The sequence below is a fragment of the Echinops telfairi genome, unplaced genomic scaffold, assembly GCF_000313985.2.
Source record: "Echinops telfairi isolate 266 unplaced genomic scaffold, ASM31398v2 ScPeMD7_3;HRSCAF=10, whole genome shotgun sequence".
Taxonomy (NCBI): Eukaryota; Metazoa; Chordata; class Mammalia; order Afrosoricida; family Tenrecidae; genus Echinops; species Echinops telfairi.
In genome coordinates this window covers 62,273,855-62,293,226 of record NW_022103899.1, presented here as the reverse complement: position 1 = coordinate 62,293,226, position 19,372 = coordinate 62,273,855, and the positions used below count along the sequence as shown (strand labels likewise).

Here is a 19,372-nt window from a genome sequence, read left to right as displayed (position 1 = left end):
TACAGTAAGAAGGATATGACTTAGACAATAGGACCCGGGCCACCTATGGTTGGATTGAGTGGCCCAAAGTATTCCCAGCAGCTCTTATCTCTGGCCAGTACCCAGCATGGTTCTATTACTATGGTGAGCCCCTCCCACTCCCCTCCTCTCCAGCACCCAGATGTTGCCTGGCCCCTCCGCGTCCTGAGTCTGCCCCTGAAAGACCAGTGCTAACCGGGAGAGGACACGGTGTCCTCCACTTTGAACCTCCCCCTCTGCTCTTTATGAGCAAGCTTTGGGGAGTAGGGTGCACATCACAGCCCCAGAGTCCCTCAACTCCCTCACGTGCTCTGCTCTCCAGTGAGGTGTGCTGGTTAAGACCACCCAAAGGTCTGTGGGCTTCCGAATGCAGGCAGTCGAACTCCCTGTCCTTAACGAAGATGACTCCCGTGGACGCAGCCCTTCCCACCGCACAGTGTCTGGAGGGTTTGTGGGTGCATGGGCTGTGCCGCATGCATGCATGCTGTTCTTTTAAACCTCCCTGGTCTTCCTACAGCCGCACTCTAACTTTTCCCTTTTCCTGGAAACATCTAACCCTCACGTTCATAGCTGAAGTTCAACCTGATCGAATGCAGGGCATGATTATTTGTGAGGTCTACGTTTCAGGGAGGCTTTGGAAAAGAGAAGGAGGGGACACGATCAATGCTTGGGGGGCGGGGGGAATCATCACGAATTGGGAGGACTTTGCTTCTGATTTTCTTCAAGGTAAAACTCAGCCAGGTGTGCAATCTCTTTGTATTGTGATCACCCAGGTAGTTCCCTGGGTGCCCAAATCGATGGTTGCCTGGCGATGCCAGGACTCCTGGTAAGTCAAGAATACCAGTTGAGGATGACCTAAGGAGGTGCCAGCACTACTTCTGACAAGTGGAGCCGGCTCTTATTTATTTCCATTTTGAGCCTTAAGGCCTTCTTAGCTTCTTGGTGACTTGTGTAAACTACAAGCCCTAGGCTGGTGCCCAGGAGTCATGTGCTTGGCTCCTAATTTAAAACTTGGAGATTGGCATCCACCTAGAGGCACCTTGGCAAAAAGGCCAGGTGATCTGTTTCCAGACAAACAAACAAACAAAAACCAGCTGGTGTTTGGTTTCAGCTACAGGTGGAAGGCTCTTCCGGTGTCCCCGTTCCCTGCCTGTGACCACACACGCCTGGCTGGGAGCGTAATCACCCCCGCGGGCCAGGCAGGCAGGCTCAGCGCCCTCCTAGGCAGTAGAGGCCATTCCTAGGGCTTCCCAGTCTGTCCCAAGGACTCTGATCTTTTGGGTCAGGTTGTTGGGACCGTTGGAACTTCGGCACTGTGTCCCTCTGACAGCCCACGGTGGCCGTCAGATCAGCACGCTTCACCACCACCAGCCACCCCGGAGGAAAATATGTTGCCGCCTGCCATATTTTACGTGATGGTCTCGCTTTGCCACCCTGAGTGTTTCTGTGTTGTCAATGTTGACATGTGTGCCCACGTGGTTGTGGTGCGCACACATGGTAAGGCCCTCCGGGGTCACGTGTGTCTCACTGTGTTTTCTGTGCTCCACCGCAGTGCGCGTAAACAAAAGGGACATCATCTTCCTTTTGGATGGATCGGCCAACGTTGGAAAAGCCAACTTCCCTTACGTGCGTGACTTTCTGACCAAACTAGTCCACAGCCTTGATGTTGGACATGATGCTATTCGTGTGGGGGTAGTGCAATTTAGCGACAGCCCCGTGACGGAGTTCTCTCTAGACACACACCACACCAAGGCCGAGCTGCTGACCCGCCTGGGCCAGCTGCAGTACCAGGGGGGCTCCGGCCTGCGCACGGGCTCGGCCCTCAGCTTTGTCCGCGCCCACCACTTCACCGAGGCCGGTGGCAGCCGTGTCCGGGAGCACGTCCCGCAGCTCCTGGTCCTGCTGCTGGCTGGCCAGTCCGAGGACTCCTATTTGCAGGCGGCCAACGAGCTGGCGCGCGCAGGCGTGCTGACCTTTTGTGTGGGGGCTAACCAGGCCAAAAAGGCCGAGCTTGAGCAGATTGCCTTTAACCCGAGCCTGGTGTATCTCATGGACGATTTCAGTTCCCTGCCAACGCTGCCCCAGCAGCTGATTCAGCCCCTCACCACCTATGTTAGCGGGGGTGTGGAGGAAGTGCCCTTCAGCCAGCCAGGTAAACACAGCGCCCTTCGCGTGGACCCCCCATCCCTCCCCGGTGGGCAGTTGGCTAATCAGAACCCAAGAGTGTTGTTAATACCTCGAATGGGGGGTGTGAACCACTGTACCAGCAAGGTGGGGGGGCTCTGTCTCCAGGACACTCTTTGGGGGTACAGATGGCCAGGATGGCAGAGACGGGGCACTGCACCCATCTTGTCGCACCCTCGACACAGGAACTTCAATTTGCTTACTTCATTTTTTTTTTGCTCCAATGCTGTGAAGATTTTGGCATTTACACCCAGCTAGATCTGATGGAAATGAGAAGGAGAGAGACAGCCAGAGAGAGAGAAAGAGGGAGAGAGAGAGCCTCTTTCACACACGAGTGTGCTCTGAGGTCATTTAAGCCCTGGTGGCATAGTGGTTACCCATCACCAGCCACTCCATGGGAGAAAGATGAGGCTTTCTATGCCCATAAAGAGTTATAGTCTTGGAAGCTGATAGGACAGTCTTATCTGGTCCTATAGGGTCACGCACGGGGAGTCGGATTTGCCCCATAGCACTGAGTTTTGAGATGGTTTCCACTAAATGGTATTTTCATGCCCCTAAAGCACAAGTTCTAGCTAGTTACGTAGAAGGAGCCCCAGAGACATGACTTCTCAGCCCTACCAGCCCAGGCCCCACAGAGCTGGGTAGCAAGCCTGAGCCAACTGGAACCCCCTCCAGCACTTGTGGCAAGCATTTGAGCTGAGGCGAGCCCTCACATTGCACCCGGCCTTCTGCCTGCCTCTAAGAGGCCTGGGGCACAAGGGAAGGCCCAGTGGCCTTCAAATTAGAAAGTCCCATTTAATAAAAAAGATCCTCCAAGCACAGCATAATCATGGCCATTCAAGTATGCTTGGGTGCTACCCCTCACCCGTCTTTATCACGCAGGGTTGAAGTGAAGTTTTTAGCAGCAGTACGAGGGCCATGCTGTTCATAGTTCCGTGGGTGTCCGTTGGAAACACACCTGTTCTCCTGGTGGGATTTCCAGCAGACGTGAGCGCACAGCCCCGCGGTTGCCTCCTATGGCTCACTTTGTCAAGGAAGCATGGTGCCCGACTGGCTAGAGCGAGCTTGTCTACCCCCAGCTTTGCAAACATGCACCGCTTTGGAACGCGGTTGTTTCTTGTTAGGTGCCTAGTTCCAGCTCATAGTGGGCCTAACTACAAGACAGCAAAGCACCACCTGGCCCTGCACCACCCTCGCAAATGTATGTGTGAGCCCATTGCTGCAGTCACGATGTCCACCCATCGCCTTGAGGGTCTTCCTCTTTTTCACCAACCCTCCACTTCTCCAAGCGCAATGTCCTTCTCCAGGGACAGGTTACTGCTGATAGCCTGGCCAAAGTCTAGGAGACGCAGCCTCTCCATCCTTGATTCTAAGGAGCAGTTTGGCTGTTTGTTCAAACCTGGATTTGGGTGTTCTTCGGGCAATCCAAGAAGACACCCAGTGTTCTTCGCCCACACCACAATCCGAGTGAGACCTCTGAGACAGCTGGACGTGCTTGCTCTTCTCTTGCTGGTACAGTGGTCACCAGGCTGGCGACCGGGTGGTGCCTGCTAATCTCTCTCTCTCCCCTCCCGGCGTCCTCACCCCTTCTCTTGCAGAGAGCAAGAGGCGAGACATCCTCTTCCTCTTTGATGGCTCCGCCAATCTCGTGGGTCAGTTCCCAGCTGTCCGGGACTTCCTCCATCGGGTCATCGATGAGCTGGACGTCAGGCCCGATGGCACCCGGGTCGCGGTGGCCCAGTACAGCGACGACGTCAGGGTGGAGTCGCGCTTCAGCGATCACCAGAGCAAGCCCGAGATCCTGAACCTCGTCAAGAGGATGAAGATCAAGACGGGCAAAGCCCTCAACCTGGGCTACGCCCTGGATTACGCGCAGCGCAACATCTTTGTGAAGTCGGCGGGCAGCCGCATCGAGGAGGGCGTGCTGCAGTTCCTGGTGCTGCTGGTGGCGGGCAGGTCCTCCGACCGTGTCGACGTGTCCGCTGGTCACCTGCGACAGAGTGGGGTGGTGCCGTTCATTCTCCAAGCCAAGAACGCCGACGCTGCCCAGCTGGAGCAGATCGTACCCTCCACTGACTTCATCCTGCAGGCCGAGTCGCTGCCCAAGATCGGCGAGCTCCAGCCCCAGATCGTGAACCTCCTGAAGACGGTGCACAACGGGGCCCCGGCACCAGGTACACCCCTGTTTGCCAGTGCGTGAGTGGGGAGTGGGCTCCTGGCACGGCGCCCACCGAGAGCAGCCCTCGGTGGGTCTGCCTGCGCAGCTGACCCGCGTGGTTCTGCAGGAATAATGGAATGAGGATCAGAGCCCCTTTCCTGCGTCTCCTTTGGCGCTCGGCTTCTGGGAAGGTCACAGCCAGGGTGCCCCTGCGAGGCAGCTCTCCCTCTCCTCTGCAGCACGCGGGCTGGTCAGGAGGCAGAACTGGCTCCACCACAGCTGAGGTTGTAGCCGTTTCCATGTGGGTGTTTGTCTCCTGCTGACCCTTGGGTCAACCAGAAGACCTGGGATGGTGACGTTCAAGGACATCAACATATTTTGTATCACAGAATGTATTGTAAAGGCTTAGGCAGACCGGTGGCCACACCCCTTTCTTTTCAGAGCGCATCTTCTACTGCAGGCTTACGGAAAGCACACGCCCGGGCTCCATGATTGCTGGAGCAGTCTCCCTCCCCACCTGACCCCCGCCGGCCGGCGTCTTTATTTCAAGTGGGCATCAGCCTCAGAAACTCACAGGGGCAGTTCTACCCTGTCCTCTAGGGTTTGCCATGCCCAAGAATTGACTGGATGCTGCCAGTCATGACTGGTCATGGTTCTCCTTGACCAGTTCCCAGTGATGATGCCCAGTCAGTGTGTCCAATGATCATAGACTTGCACCACAGGACACCACCAGGGAATCCCGTAGGTGAATTTCCACCACAAACGCCATGGTACCATCTCCAACTGTTATTGGCCCCATAGAGGGCCGCTCTGAGCCAGAACTGATTCCGGGGCAATAGGAAGTTCGTGTTGCCGAGACTTGGCGTTTAGCCCCTCTTTCTAGGGCGATTCAGACCCGGGAGAGCATGCAGAGCACTGGGCGCACCAGCCTGGCACACACAGAGCCCATCCCCAGGATGGGACATCCTGAGCTCCTGGGGACTCTGTTGACTGCTGGGCATGTCCACTCTTTAATTTGGAATCTCACCCCAAGATCCAAGTTTTCTTCTTGCCCATTAACTCACTTGTGACTTGCAGAAAACCACCGGGTCCCAGTTGCCCATCAGAAAATAGGGATGGCTATGCTGGCTCGGCCATCCAATCTCTCTCCCTCTCAGAAACGAAATAAATGGGAGAGTTATGACCACACCGTTGAAGGTTGGGCTGCTGAGCGTAAGGTCAGCCATTCGAACCCACCAGACGCTCCACAGGAGGAAGCTGAGGCTGTCTGCTCCTGGAAGAGATTGACAGCCTCGGGAGCCCCCGATCGGGTTACTGTGATTCAACCCACGACAGTGGGTGGGTCGAAGGTCAATAAGAGACCATTTTTCAAGCACTGGAAAGTTCCCTCCAGTATGCCAGGGTCAATGAAACAGGGTTGCTATGAAATCATAGACTCTACTAAATGAAGAAATTAAAAAACGAAGCTCTTCTTCCCAGATAGACTTCTCCCAGGTCTCATACTGCCGAAGGTGGGTCTCCATCCGCTCACCTTTCCCCGGAGGACTCCTTGCTCTTTGGTTGACGTGCTATGAAAGCAGCCATGTGGCAATCCTGGAAGACTCGAATTGGGCTCCTTTCCCACGTGTTTTTGAGTTTGGGGAGCAAAGTGGAAGTCTGAAGGGGCAAGATCGGGACTGCAGGGTGGATGCGAGGAGAGATCCCGATGAAATTTTTGTGGGACAGCTTTGTTCCTTTCCCCTAAGAGTGAGTGAGTGCATATTTACGATGCAAATAATAATAATAATATTATTAATATTAATAATAATAATAAACTCCTTGGCGCAACTTTCCTAGCTCTTTCCTCAGCTGTGGGGTTTTCCATAGTCTTAAAACTTCCTGATAAACCCCTGTGATAATTTTCCCACAAAATGATCAAGATGACCCCTTTGGACTCCCAAGCACCAAACTCCATATCTTTTTGAGCTGGCCTGTCTGCTTTTCATTGGCTCAGCTCCCCCCTCCCACCCCAGCCAATGTTTGCCTTGGACCTTTCTTTGGAAGGCGCCCCCGTGAGACTAGGATGCGTGGGTTACTGAGAGAACTTGTCTGAGCCCTCCGCCCATGGCAGAGATGTGTGCCAACACTGGAATCTTAGTAGCAATGCGTGTTCACAGACCCTTATAGATTAGTTTCTGTTGGCTGCTATGACCAGTGACCACACAGTGGGTGGCTTAGAACAACACACACTGATTATCTTACAGATCTGGAGGACAGAGGTCCTGCAGCTGCCTCCCTGGGCCAACATCCAGGAGGCCGCAGGCTTGTGCTCTTTTCTGGAAGCTCCAGGGGAGCCACCCTTTCGTGGTCCCTTCCAGCTCCTCAAGGTCACTCTTAGTCCTTGGCTCTTGGCCTCCTCTCCATCTATCTTCAACTGCAGCAGCGTAGCATCTTCTCTCCTCTCTGGTCTCAGCTTCTGTCCTGACACCTCCAACCCCGACTCTGCGGCCTTCTTCTTCTAAGGAGGCTCTGGCTGCCCTGGGCCCCGCTTTTGCAGGTCAGATGGCATCGCACAAGTTGAGGGGTTTGGGTGGGGCCATCTTTGGGGTCATTCAGCCAAGCACATTTGGTATGACCTTGACACTTCTGTCCTGTGTCACTCATCAGGGTCATTGTCTCAGTTTCAGGGGAAAAGGATGTGGTCTTCCTGATCGACGGTTCTGATGGCGTCAGAAGTGGGTTCACCCTGTTGAAAGAGTTTGTCCAGAGGCTGGTGGAGAGCCTGGATGTGGGCCGGGACCGGGTCCGAGTGGCCGTGGTTCAGTACAGCGACCGGCCCAAGGCCGAGTTTGTCCTGAACTCATACATGGACCAGCAGAGTGTCATCAACGCCATACGTGGACTGACGCTCCTGGGCGGTCGGACTCCCAACACTGGCGCAGCCCTGGATTTTGTCCTGAGGCATATCCTCATTAGCTCTGCGGGCAGCAGGATTGAAGAAGGCGTCCCCCAGCTTCTGATTGTCCTCACAGCTGACAGGTCTGGGGATGATGTGCAGGGTCCCTCGGTGGTCCTCAAGAGGGGAGGGGCAGTGCCCATCGGCATCGGCATCGGGAATGCTGACATCTCAGAGATGCAAACCATCTCCTTCATCCCGGACTTTGCCGTGGCCATTCCCAACTTCCGGCAACTGACCAATGTCCACCAAGTCGTCTCTGAGAGAGTCACCCAGCTCAACCGTGAAGAGCTTAAGAGGTTGCAGCCTCTTCTCCCAGCAGGTCCAGGTAAGGAGAGGATGCGTGGGCTCTTTGACCCTGTTAATCATTTGGGGCCACTTGTTGGGATGATAAATTGCACAGGGCCATCAGTGTTGTTTCCTCTGCCACGTGGGTAAAAAGTGGAATTCCATGGACACATTGGAAACCCATGGTTGGGACCCATCTGCTTCAACAATGGCTGTGAGAGGGATGCCAGACCTGGAGGTTTTGGTCTGCAGTCCTTGGGGTTTCTGTGCGGTGGGGCTGACTCAGTGGTCCCTACCAACAATGCCTTCTCCAGGCTTGGTGCCCAGGAATGAGAGAGGTTTGAAGGGAGGCTGTGATTTGTGCCTTTGGCCAAATTAAAGTCTCCACGTGGGCCAGATAGTTGACTGAAAAATCTCAGCTTCCTAACTCTACGTAGAAGGTTGTGCATAAGGGTTGGAAGGGTGATAAATTAATTGAACATGTGACTTCCAACCTCCCCAGGTAGATTTAGCCATCAGCCTCCGTGATTAGGGATGAGGCTTGACTATTGGCGCTTTCTAATGTCTGGGACCCATCCCGCTTTCACTCCATCGACTGGGCTTTTACAGATACGAGTTGCTGTTGTGACTATTTGCCTATCAGCTGGTGACTCTGACCGATGGAGAGGTGGTCCATTAATACTAAGAATTGTATGCGAATGAAGGTGAAACCCATGATAATGTTTGATTCACAGGTGTGGTCAGCAAGAAAGACGTGGTATTCCTCATTGATGGATCCCAAAGTGCTGGTCCAGAATTTCAGTACATCCGCACACTTATCGAAAGGCTGGTCGACCACTTGGACGTGAGCTTTGACACCACCCGCGTTGCGGTGATCCAGTTTAGCGAGGATCCCAAGGTGGAGTTCCTGCTGAATGCCCACTCCAGCAAGGATGAGGTGCAGAATGCCGTAAGACGGATGAGGCCCAAGGGGGGCCGGCAAGTCAACATCGGGGGCGCCCTGGATTATGTGTCCCAAAACATCTTCAAGAGGCCACTGGGAAGCCGCATCGAGGAGGGCGTCCCTCAGTTCCTGGTCCTCATCTCGTCTGGGAAGTCCGACGATGAAGTGGACGGCCCCGCAGCAGAGATCAAGCAGTTCGGGGTGGCCCCTTTCACCATCGCAAGAAGCCCAGACCAGGAGGAATTTGTGAAGATCTCCCTCAGTCCTGAATATGTGTTCTCCGTGAACACCTTCAGGGAACTGCCCAGCTTGGAGCAGAAGCTGTTGACTCCCATCACCACCCTGACCTCGGAGCAAATTCAACAGCTCCTGTCCACTACACGCTACCCTCCAGGTGAGAGCTGCCTTTTCGTCCTGCGTGCCTATGCGTCAACGACACATAGAGGTGTACGTGGTGATCTTGGTCCACTATGACCACAGAAGGGCTCTGTGTCCTGTCGATGGGAAGGAGTCTAGGTTGAGCAGGAGATTGCCAATATCTGGCTGGGTGCAGGGCCAGCTCCCCATGTTCAGGGGCTGCTTTTCTTTTTCACTGATGTCCGTTGAGATTTTTCTGGGATGCATTTCCTCTGTAAAATACTCCCGAGGTTCAGGAGGCAAAGACAGGTTGCAATGTGTTGAGTGGCAGCACTGACGTAGTCCTAGACGCGGTCCTGGGGAATCCCCTTCAATGCTAGCTGGCAGGACATGTCAGCTCATCTTTCCTGGGATTTTAAGATGACTTTTTTAGTTAAAATGGACTTATGTAAAGAACATATAGAGCGTTGGTGGTGGTGGAGGTGGTGGAGATGGTGGAGGTGGTGGTGGTGGTGGTGGTGGAGATGACTGGGGTAGGGGTGGTGGTGGTGGAGATGATTGGGGTAGGGGTGGTGGTGGTGGTAGAGGTAGAGGTAATGGTGCAGTTGTTGGTGATGGTGTTGTTGGTGATGATGGTGTTGGAGGTGGTGGTGGAGATGTTGTTGGTGTTGGTGGAGGAGGTGGTGTTGGAGTGGAGGCAGTGTTGGTGGTGGAGGTGGTGGTGATGTGTTGGTGGTGGTGGTGGAGATGTTGTTGGTGTTGGTGGAGGAGGCGGTGTTGGAGGTGGAGGTGGTGGTGATGTGTTGGTGGTGGTGGTGGTAGTGAGGGAGGTGGAGGTGGATAATCATGAAAATAATGTTTGTCTGACTATTAGCAGTAAGTGGGGAAAGAGAATTAGGAGAAAATGAGCAGTCAGGATGCTTCACTGCATCTTGGTGTGGACAGGATTGGGTTGGGAGGACCTTGCCCCAGATGGATTGGGACTGGTGAGCAGGGAAGCTGGAGAGATGGCATGGCCTGTTGGGCCAGAGGGTGGACGCTAAAATGTCCCTTATCAAACAGTCATTTTGGACAAGTCACTTAGCCTCATTGGACCTCACCTGCCTCTCCTTTTTGTGGGAAAAGGGAGTTTACCTCAGTGATTTTGGTTCCTTTTTGTGGCAACTGTTCATGATCCTGTAGTTTGTCATATGTAAGATTTGTTGCTAAAACTTTAAAAATTAAGGGCAAGCAAGACCATAAGGCAATATTAAAACAGTAAATTCAGAAACAGTAGGTTTTGGAGAGTGCAAACTCTTTCATAGGTGCCCTGGGGGTGTAGTGGTTACACATTGGGCTGCTCACCGCAAGGTCAACGGTTTGAATCCACTAGGTGCTCCTCCACCTCCACCACCACCACCACCTCCACCCCAACCATCCGGAGCTTTCTGCTCCCTAAATATTGGCAGCCTTGGAATCCCCCAGGGCGGTTCTACGATGTCCTCAAAAGTCTCTGAGTCACCACAGACTAGACAGCAGTGAGTTCTAAACTATTCCAAAAAAGGAAACGGAAAACGGTTTGGTGGGAGAAAAGGGAGTCCCCTCGAAGTCTAGCTGGCAGGACCTGTGAGCTCGTCTTTCCCAGGATTTTCAGACTGATCTTCTAGTAAAAATGGATCCACATGGAGGGTGGTGGCAACGATGCGTTTAAAAATGTCGATGGGGATACATGACACATGCCAATAAAGATACAATTCTGATGCTTATCGACACGGTGGTGCACGATAATGCAATGCTCAGCATGTGATACAAAGAGCAAAACCAGAGCCAGGCGTGGGCAGGCTGTGTCCTGAACTTTCTGCCCTTTTCCCCTCTTCAGTTGTTGAGAGCGATGCTGCCGACATCGTGTTTCTGATTGACAGCTCCGACGGCGTGAGGAGCGAGGGCATCGCGCACATTCGAGACTTTGTGGGCAGGATCGTGCGGAGACTCAACATTGGCCCCAGTAAGGTGCGCATCGGGCTCGTGCAGTTCAGCGACGAGGTCTTCCCCGAGTTCTACCTGAAGACCCACAAGTCCCAGGCTGCCGTGTTGGAAGCCATACGCCGCCTGAGGTTCCGGGGAGGCTCTCCACTCAACACTGGCAAAGCCCTGGAGTCCGTGGCAAGAAACTTTTTTGTGAAGTCGGCCGGAAGCCGCATCGAAGACGGCGTGCCCCAGCATCTCGTCGTGATCCTTGGTGGGAAATCCCAGGATGACGTCTCCAGGTTCTCACAGGTCATCCGTTCCTCGGGCATCGTCAGCTTAGGGGTGGGAGACCGGAATGTCGGCCGAAGTGAGCTGCAGACCATCACCAACGACCCCGGGCTGGTCTTCACCGTGCGAGAGTTCAGAGAGCTGCCCAACATAGAAGCCCGCATCATGGGCTCCTTTGGACCCTCTGGGGCCACCCCTGCACCCCCAAGCCCGGGTCCACGTCCACCTTCGAGACCAGGTATGTGCTGTGAGGCTAGGGACTGGGGGTGTGGCACCCTTTTTTTTTTCCCCTCCAAGGAAAATGGAGATGATTACTTTTCAAGGAAATAGGAATGGAGTTATTAAAATTTAAGTCATGATTCGAAATGATTAGCCTTCATTTTAATATTTGCCTTCTCTCAGAATGACTTCTGAAGATATTGAATTCTGGGACTAGAACCCTATTGAAACTGTCGAAGGAAGTATACCTCACCAACTGTGTGGTCATTGCTTCTTTCGTCCCTCCTGAAGTTCATGGCCGCCTTGTGGGGACGCTCCCCAAGGATGCCATGAGGGGCACTCAGGGACGCATTGGCCTTCAGTATTGGATGGAATCATCTGATACTGAAGTCAGTCCCTGCATGCCCATTGGTGGGATACCCACCCTCCTTCTTGGGTAGATGGGACCTGAGTCGGGAACCCCATTTAAATCTCCTACCCCACATTCCTAGTGGCAACTTTAGCGTTGCCAAGAACACATTGAGTCTCTCCGCCGGTCCACGTCTCCTTTTGATACTCCTCGAGAAGATGGGCTCCCCACGTCCCGAGCAAGTCACAAGGGCTGGGTCTCCAGGGAGGAGGTGTGCTCTGCATTGCTCTTTAACCCTGCCACTGCCTCCCTCCCCTCTCTTACCATCCTCTGAGGTCCTACGCTCTCTGTTCTAGCCTCGGTTGGGTGAAGAGAATCGGGACACTAGTCCCCAGAGCCATGGATTCCCAGAAGACCGCCACAAGGCCTTCAGTGTGCCAGCACTCATGCCTTCCAAGATTCATGGGGCCCCTTCTCATTCTTCCACACGCTTCTCTAGTCCTCCCGTGTCCTGCGGAGCTCTAGCACATGCCCTCACACTCTGGCTGGCAACTGTCACGTATGGAAAACCGAAAGAATGACTGTTGTGGTAGTTCCTGACACACTCGAGATAATGCATCATTCACTCCAGGTCCCCATAGGCTTCCTGAGCTTGCTTGCTAGAACCGGGCCTCATTTTCACTGAGTTATCATTTCCTGTTTCATTCTCTGGTGCTGATGTAACAGAAGCACCAACAACTGGGTAGCTTTAGCTGATAGAAAAGAGAGAGCAAGGTTAATGCCAGAGGTCTGAATTCAGAGCAAGGGCTCTAAGGGAATGCTTTCTCTCCCTGTCAGCCCAGGGAGGGGGTAGAGGAGGCCTTTGTCTCCTTTAAGCATCTGCAGGCCTGGTGTCTCTTGGAGAACTCCATGCATCTTGACTTCAACCTTCTCCTGGGTCTAGGAGGTTCTTGGCACAGGGGCTCTGGGGACAAAGGATGCACTCTGCTTCTACTTATTCCACGCCCCCCAGGTGGTGCTCAGGTCCCCACTTCTCTCTCCCTTTATCTCTTCTAAGATAAAAGGTGGTACAGACCACAGTCCAGGGACACTGCCTTTACATCAGACCAGAGCTGTGACTTGGGTAAAGGCATCCCGCCCTATCCTCTGACAACCAATAGACTGATCACATCAGATCACATCGTGGGGATGATTAAATCATTAATCAGCTTTCATTTGCATCATTACACACTGGCCAAACTGAGTGGACATATTTTGGGGGAGTGGAGGGTGGGAAAACACAATTTAGTCTAAGACACTTACCTTTTCTGTTTTGGCCTAATTTGAGGGGGCATAGGCTGACCTCACGACCATTTTCATCAGGGCCTGGAGGGGCTGATGTCAGAGGTTCTATCCAATATGGAAAGCTGGTGTGTCTATGATTTACCTGCGACCACAAGGTCAGCAGTTTGAAACCACCAGTCATTCCTCAGGGGAAAGACAAGACTTTCTATTCCCATGAAGAGTTCCAGTCTTTGAAACTCAGGGCAGCTCTGCCCTGTCCGACAGGGTTGCTATGAGTTGGCGTGGATTTGATGGCAGTGGGTTCTGAGGTTTGGGTTTATGCTATTAGAGAAGGGCTATTAGATTAAGGGCCTTTGCTGAGCTGTTAGATAAGGGCCGTGAATTCAAAGACTCTAAAGGCATGCAATCCAGGGAAGGGTTTCGTATCACTGACTTATAGGGAAGCCTCGTTTTCATGATTTTAATTTACTGTTTGTGTTTTCCTGTTCTGGTATGAGAAACCATGTTCTCCTCATTTCCACTTTAATCCCCCGCAGAGCAAAAGAAAGCAGATATCGTGTTCCTGTTGGATGGTTCCATCAACTTCCGGAGGGACAGTTTCCAGGAAGTGCTCCGTTTCGTATCGGATGTTGTGGACACAATTTATGAAGGGGGTGACTCGATCCAGGTGGGGCTGGTCCAGTATAATTCTGACCCCACGGATGAGTTCTTCCTGAAGGACTATTCCTCCAAGACGCAGATTATCGAGGCCATCAATAAAGTGGTCTACAAAGGGGGCCGACATGCCAACACCAAGGTGGGCATCGATCACCTGCGGCGGAACCACTTCGTGCCCGAGGCGGGCAGCCGCCTGGAACAGAGGGTCCCGCAGATCGCCTTTGTGATCACGGGGGGGAAGTCGGTGGAGGATGCTCAGGAGGCGAGCCTGGCCCTCACTCAAAGTGGAGTCAAGGTGTTTGCGGTGGGCGTGCGGAACATCGACTCGGAGGAGATCGGGAAGATGGCGTCCAACAGTGCCACGGCATTCCGAGTGGGAAATGTGGTGGAGCTGTCGGAGCTGAGCGAGCAGGTTCTGGAAACGTTGCATGATGCCATGCACGAAACCTTGTGCCCCGGTGTGCCTGACGTCTCCAAAGGTAACCCCCGTTGAGTGCCTTCCACCCTGTCCTTAAAAGGAATGAGTTAAATGTCCACAGCGAAGAGTACACCACGCCAAGACATTCCACACACATGACTCAGTGACATCGCTTACCTTCTTCATGTGGGGTTGCCACCCTCAACGTCCTTTTCCAATGGACTCTACCACCCTTCGCATAAATCAGCAGTTCTCAACCTGTGGGTCGTGACCCCTTTGGGGGTCGAATGACCCTTTCACAGGGGTCACCTGATTCATAGCAGTAGCAAAATTGCAGTGATGAAGTAGCAATGAAAATAATTTCATGGTTGAAGGGTCACCACCACACGAGGCACTGTATTAAAGGGCCGTAGCATGAGCAAGGTTGAGAACCACTGTCCGTTAAAGCTTCCCATCTAACCTTTAGCGTTGTACTGGCCAGTTTGAACCCACTTCTTTGGGAAAGCTCCATGCAAGCATGCTTTACTAACTAAGCTAGGCTGCTGTTCCGCTCAGGCAGACATCCGAGGAAACTTGTGGTTTGAAGGTTAAGGCTGGAAGATGATTCCAGGGCACTAGTTCGGCAGTTTGTCTAGTCTCGACGGCACCTTCATATTTGCGGGTTATTTAATATTGGATCCTGTGACTTTCATGAGCGCTGGTTGGCTTCAGCCATTTGCTTATATCCAGATATAAGTTGGCTGGGCCCTGGTGATCGCCCAGCTATGGTTGTCATATGGTCTTCCAGGGTAGGCATGGAAGTCAGTCTTTTCTTGCCTTTATAAAAAGTCACTCTGATCTCTATTTCTGTTTATAGGTTTATTAGATCAGTTGCCTGGGATCAGAGTATTAGCCAATTCAATCAGAAACTTGGGTGGTTTCTAAAAACCTCCTGAAGATTGTCATACCGACAGTTATTAGCATTATCAAAAATAAATCTTGTGTTTAAAAAAACAAGTTTCCTAAGAGTTGGCACCATTGTTTTTCTCCATGAGAGAAGCAGCTCAGATTGCTTTTCAAAGCTCATATGGAGAAGCTCCCATTTTCCCCATGAACACCAAGTCCCGGTTAAGGCCTGGCTTGTGCTGGTCACGGGGTAAATAAGAATTATCCTGAAAGCCTCTGTGTGCAGCTCACTGCCTGTTTTCTCCTTTCCAGCCTGCAGTGTGGATGTGATCCTGGGGTTTGATGGCTCAAGTGATGAGAATGTATTTATGAGCCAGAAGGGGCTTGAGACCAAAGTGGAGGACATCCTGAACAGGATCAGCCGGATGCAGAGGATCAGCTGCACTGGCCTCCAGGCGCCCACTGTGCGAGTGTCCGTAGTGGCCAACACACCCTCAGGACCCGTGGAGGCCTTTGCCTTGGACGAGTACCAACCGGAGCTGTTTGACAAGTTCCGGAACATGCGCATCCAGCACCCCTATGTCCTCACTGCCGACACGCTGAAGCTCTACCAGAGCAAGTTCAGAGCGTCTTCGCCCAACAGCGTGAAGGTGAGCAGGGGCTGCCCTCAGTCAGACTCACCCTGTGCGCTTCCTATCCGGTGCCTGGGGGACCCTCCCCAAATTCTATAGACAGTCTTCATGTCCTTTCCTTCTTCACCGACCGGTCACACCTTCCTCATTTAGCTTAATCTCCACTCTTAAAGACAATTCCTAGGAATCTGTAATTAAGCTTCATGGAGTTGAATTTATGATTAATTCTTAATCAATTGTAGTTCTAGCCACTAAATAAGCTAGGTTCTCTACAGACGTTTCTCTCCCCTTCAATGTACCTAACCTGTTGAGTTGATTCTGACTCATCACAACTCCGTAGAACAGAGTAGAACAGCCCCGCAGGGCTCCCAAGCCTGTCAGTATTTCTACAAGAAGACGACCTCTTTCTCCCACCATGTGGCGGGTGGGTTTGAACTGCTGAAGGTTTGACTAGCAGCCAGATGCTTTAACCACTGTGCCACCAGGGCCCCTCTTTCTATATGTACGCCACTGCATAGACATGTTTGGGATGAGGGCGTTTCCGAAAGTTCATAGAAAAAGAACATGAAAAGATGATGGCATTTTCCCCAGGAGCGTTTTGAAGCTCAACAGCCAGAGAGATATGAGACTGGGGGGACCCCTCACTGGATCTTGGCCCTCCATTGTTTCCATAAGAACGATATAATCTCTCAGCGTCCCGAGGGCCATCTGGGATGTTTCTTCTCCGTCTGAGGTGCCTTCTGTTTTCAGGTGGTCATTCATTTCACGGACGGGGTGGATGGAGACATGGGAGCTCTGCAGAAAGCCTCCGAGGAACTGCGAGAGGATGGTAGGTTTGGCAACATCCTCAGCCTGAGGTTGTGGCGTGCTGCTTGCTGCTCGCTGCTTTGGGGAGATGCGCTTGGGTTACAGCAGTGCCCTTGCTGCGCTGCTTCTGGGAAGGCTTGACCCTTGTCCTCAGTGTCCTGTCCTTCCTCGCCCGTCTGGGCAGTGGAGTAGAGTTAGGGAGGGCTCTTGATGGTTAAAGACAGTTTATTTCAAGTTCAAAGGCTTCAGAAGAATGTCTAGGGCATCTCTTATTACGAGAACGCTCCGCTCACTCACCCGCGTGACGCGGGCTGTAGAGACAGGGCATTGCTTCCCAGGTTCTTTTCAGAAGCGTTAGCATGTTCGTTGAATACCACAGCCCAGGAGAGAGTGGATTTTTTTTTTTCAATGAATGTTTCGAACCACCTTCCCCTCTGTATTTCACTTCCTTACTTGACACATCTGTGACATGTGAGACCTGAGACGGAGAACCCAACCATACCTAATTCTGCTTCGTGGTTCTCAATTTTCTAGTAATGCACTTAGCTATGGGCATGCGTGAAAAACACCACCCGGGGGGTGTCCAGGGTTTCTGTCTTTCCGCTCTGCAGGGAGGCAACCAGTTCAGTTAACAACATCTGTACCGAAGCCCACATGTCACAGCGAGCCTTTCTCAAACAGAGAAAGGAAACGGAGGGCATGCAGGTAAGAAGGTGTTGCCTTTCCCAGCAGGCGTCCAAGCACTGATCTTCGTGGGCCTTGAGCGGGTGGCCAATCTGGAGAGGCTGATGCAGCTGGAGTTCGGACGAGGGTTCATGTACAACAGGCCCCTGAGGCTGAACCTGATGGATTTGGATCACGAGCTGGCAGAGCAGCTTGTAAGTTGTCTACGTCTTCACCCACGAGTTAGATTTGGACGCTGCAGATTGCAGCATCTTAAGACAACCGGTCAATGGTGACACGCATTCTAGGAGAGGCCTTGTGGTTTCGTGCCCCATGGACCCCACAGTATCGAATAGCTGGGGACCCAGGAGAATGATTGCTTGACTTTGGCCCTCACTTCCTGTAACTGTAAAACGGTGAATTTGAATGGGATAAGCTCCCGTTCAGTTGTCTGTGGGCGAATGGGACCTGGGCTGAATGCAGGCAGGTGCATTGATTCATTTAATTCGATTGAACCGGTTGCCCCTGGACTGACTTGGACTCTAAGTGACCCAATGTATATCAGAGTAGAACTAGGCTCCTCTGGAGTTTCAGTGGCTGATATTTTTGTAAGTAGATATCCTGTGTATATCCTTGAGTACATCTTCTGAGGTGCCTCTAAGTAAATTTCAGCTCTTCAGTTAGTCCAACAAAGTAATGATTTGTGTCTAACCGAACCTACTTCAATCAAAGCAAAGCAAACCCCAATGCTGTCCAGTTACCAACAACCCACAGCAACCCTATAGGACAGAGCAGAACTACCTTATAGATTCTCCCAAGGCTGTACTCTTCCAGGAGGCAGATTGCCACAGCTTTCTCCTTTGGAGTAGCTGGTGGGTTTAAGCCAACAACCTCTGGTTAGAAATCCAGCACTTAACTGTTGAACCACGAGGGTAGCCCCCAGGGGCTCCTAACCCACTTGTTGCCATAACTCACAAGTCCTGAATGTGTAAGTTCGATTGCTGGAGAGTGGGCACCCAGGGCTTCCCATGACCCCCGCAGCGGTTGCTCCTTTTCCTGTCTTTTTAGTAGTACGATTTCTGGGAATGCAGAACATTACGGGTGGTTATCCCCGAGCAGTGAGCACAATGTCCGTGGCGAAAATGTCCTTGAGAAGTACGGACACTTCTGGAGGGAGGAGGGCTTGCATCGTCTCACCTTCTCATTTCCTCTGGCTGCCTCCTCCTCCCTGAGCAGGAGGCCCTAACTCCGGGGTTGAGTGGGCCTTGGCTTTGATGTGGGTGTGGGCACTAGAGAAATGGAAGAAGACTGAGTCTTGGATTCAGACAGCGGCCAGCCTCATGGCAAATGGGGAGCCACGAAAGTGCAGCCTACTGAGAAAGGGGCGGTGGATGCGTGGAGCTGATGGTACATCTTTTCAGTGTCCAGGGGCTGAGATGCTAGAAGGGCATGCAAGTATCTGATGGTTGTCAGAGACACTGGTGGGCAGAATTGAGTGCCTGTGACCGAGAGGCCGGGACAACCCACTCTTGTTTGCCCCCAACTCGTGGCCGTTCTGGAGACTAAGTATCCTAATCCGTGACTCTGACCGCAGTTCCGAGGAAAGTCATGCTATGTATATCGATGTTGGAGCCACCTTTAGACCCAGGAATTTGCAAATTGTTAGGTTTGGTTGTTTGTTGTCCAAAGCATCTATATGACATGTAACATCGGAAGCATGCACATCTATGTTGGAAACTTCTAGAAGAGGGCCCAGCCTAGCAGTGTGAATATGATTGATTTTATGTTGGTGGCTTTCCATGCTCTCATTAGTGACCTCCCCAACCTCCCACCTTCCCCACTCTCGACCACCCACTGGCCGCTAAGACAGAGACTCTTGGCTAAAGCAATCCTGAGTTCATGCCAAAGTGACTTTGACCACCCACTGGCCGCTAAGACAGAGACTCTTGGCTAAAGCAATTCTGAGTTCATGCCAAAGTGACTTTCACCAGATTCCAACCGGGAAAACCATGCTTCTTTCTCGGCACGTCCTGAGCGGTGAACGTCCCCCGTTCTTGCTGTCTTTCAGGACAGCATTGCTGAGAAATCTTGCTGTGGGGTTCCCTGCAAGTGCTCTGGACAAAGAGGAGACTGGGGGCCCATCGGCACCATCGGGCCTAAGGTAAGGTGGTTTTCCCCACTTCCCCTCTTAGGCCTGAGACCAGCTTTGAGAAACCCAGCATTCCTCTGGCTGGAACTTTCTGTAACACCACTATGGAGGTGGGTAAAGGAGGAGACTGCAGAACAGGGAGTCCGCAGTGCAACGGAGACGCCTTGCCAGTCGCCCTCGCGTTGATGCCA

At 52.5% G+C, this 19,372-nt stretch overlaps 1 protein-coding gene across 1 annotated transcript in view; it reads left to right on the top strand.

Moving 5' to 3' along the window:
* COL6A3 (collagen type VI alpha 3 chain) overlaps window positions 1-19,372 on the top strand; it is a 79,622-nt gene that overhangs the window by 15,124 nt on the left and 45,126 nt on the right. Inside the window, exons 5-14 of the mRNA XM_045294390.1 lie at window positions 1,571-2,170; window positions 3,801-4,376; window positions 7,021-7,623; window positions 8,318-8,920; window positions 10,742-11,356; window positions 13,507-14,106; window positions 15,243-15,580; window positions 16,313-16,391; window positions 17,102-17,247; window positions 19,101-19,193. Of these exons, the coding sequence (XP_045150325.1) occupies window positions 1,571-2,170; window positions 3,801-4,376; window positions 7,021-7,623; window positions 8,318-8,920; window positions 10,742-11,356; window positions 13,507-14,106; window positions 15,243-15,580; window positions 16,313-16,391; window positions 17,102-17,247; window positions 19,101-19,193 (4,253 nt within the window). The remainder of the gene's footprint in view (window positions 1-1,570; window positions 2,171-3,800; window positions 4,377-7,020; window positions 7,624-8,317; window positions 8,921-10,741; window positions 11,357-13,506; window positions 14,107-15,242; window positions 15,581-16,312; window positions 16,392-17,101; window positions 17,248-19,100; window positions 19,194-19,372) is intronic.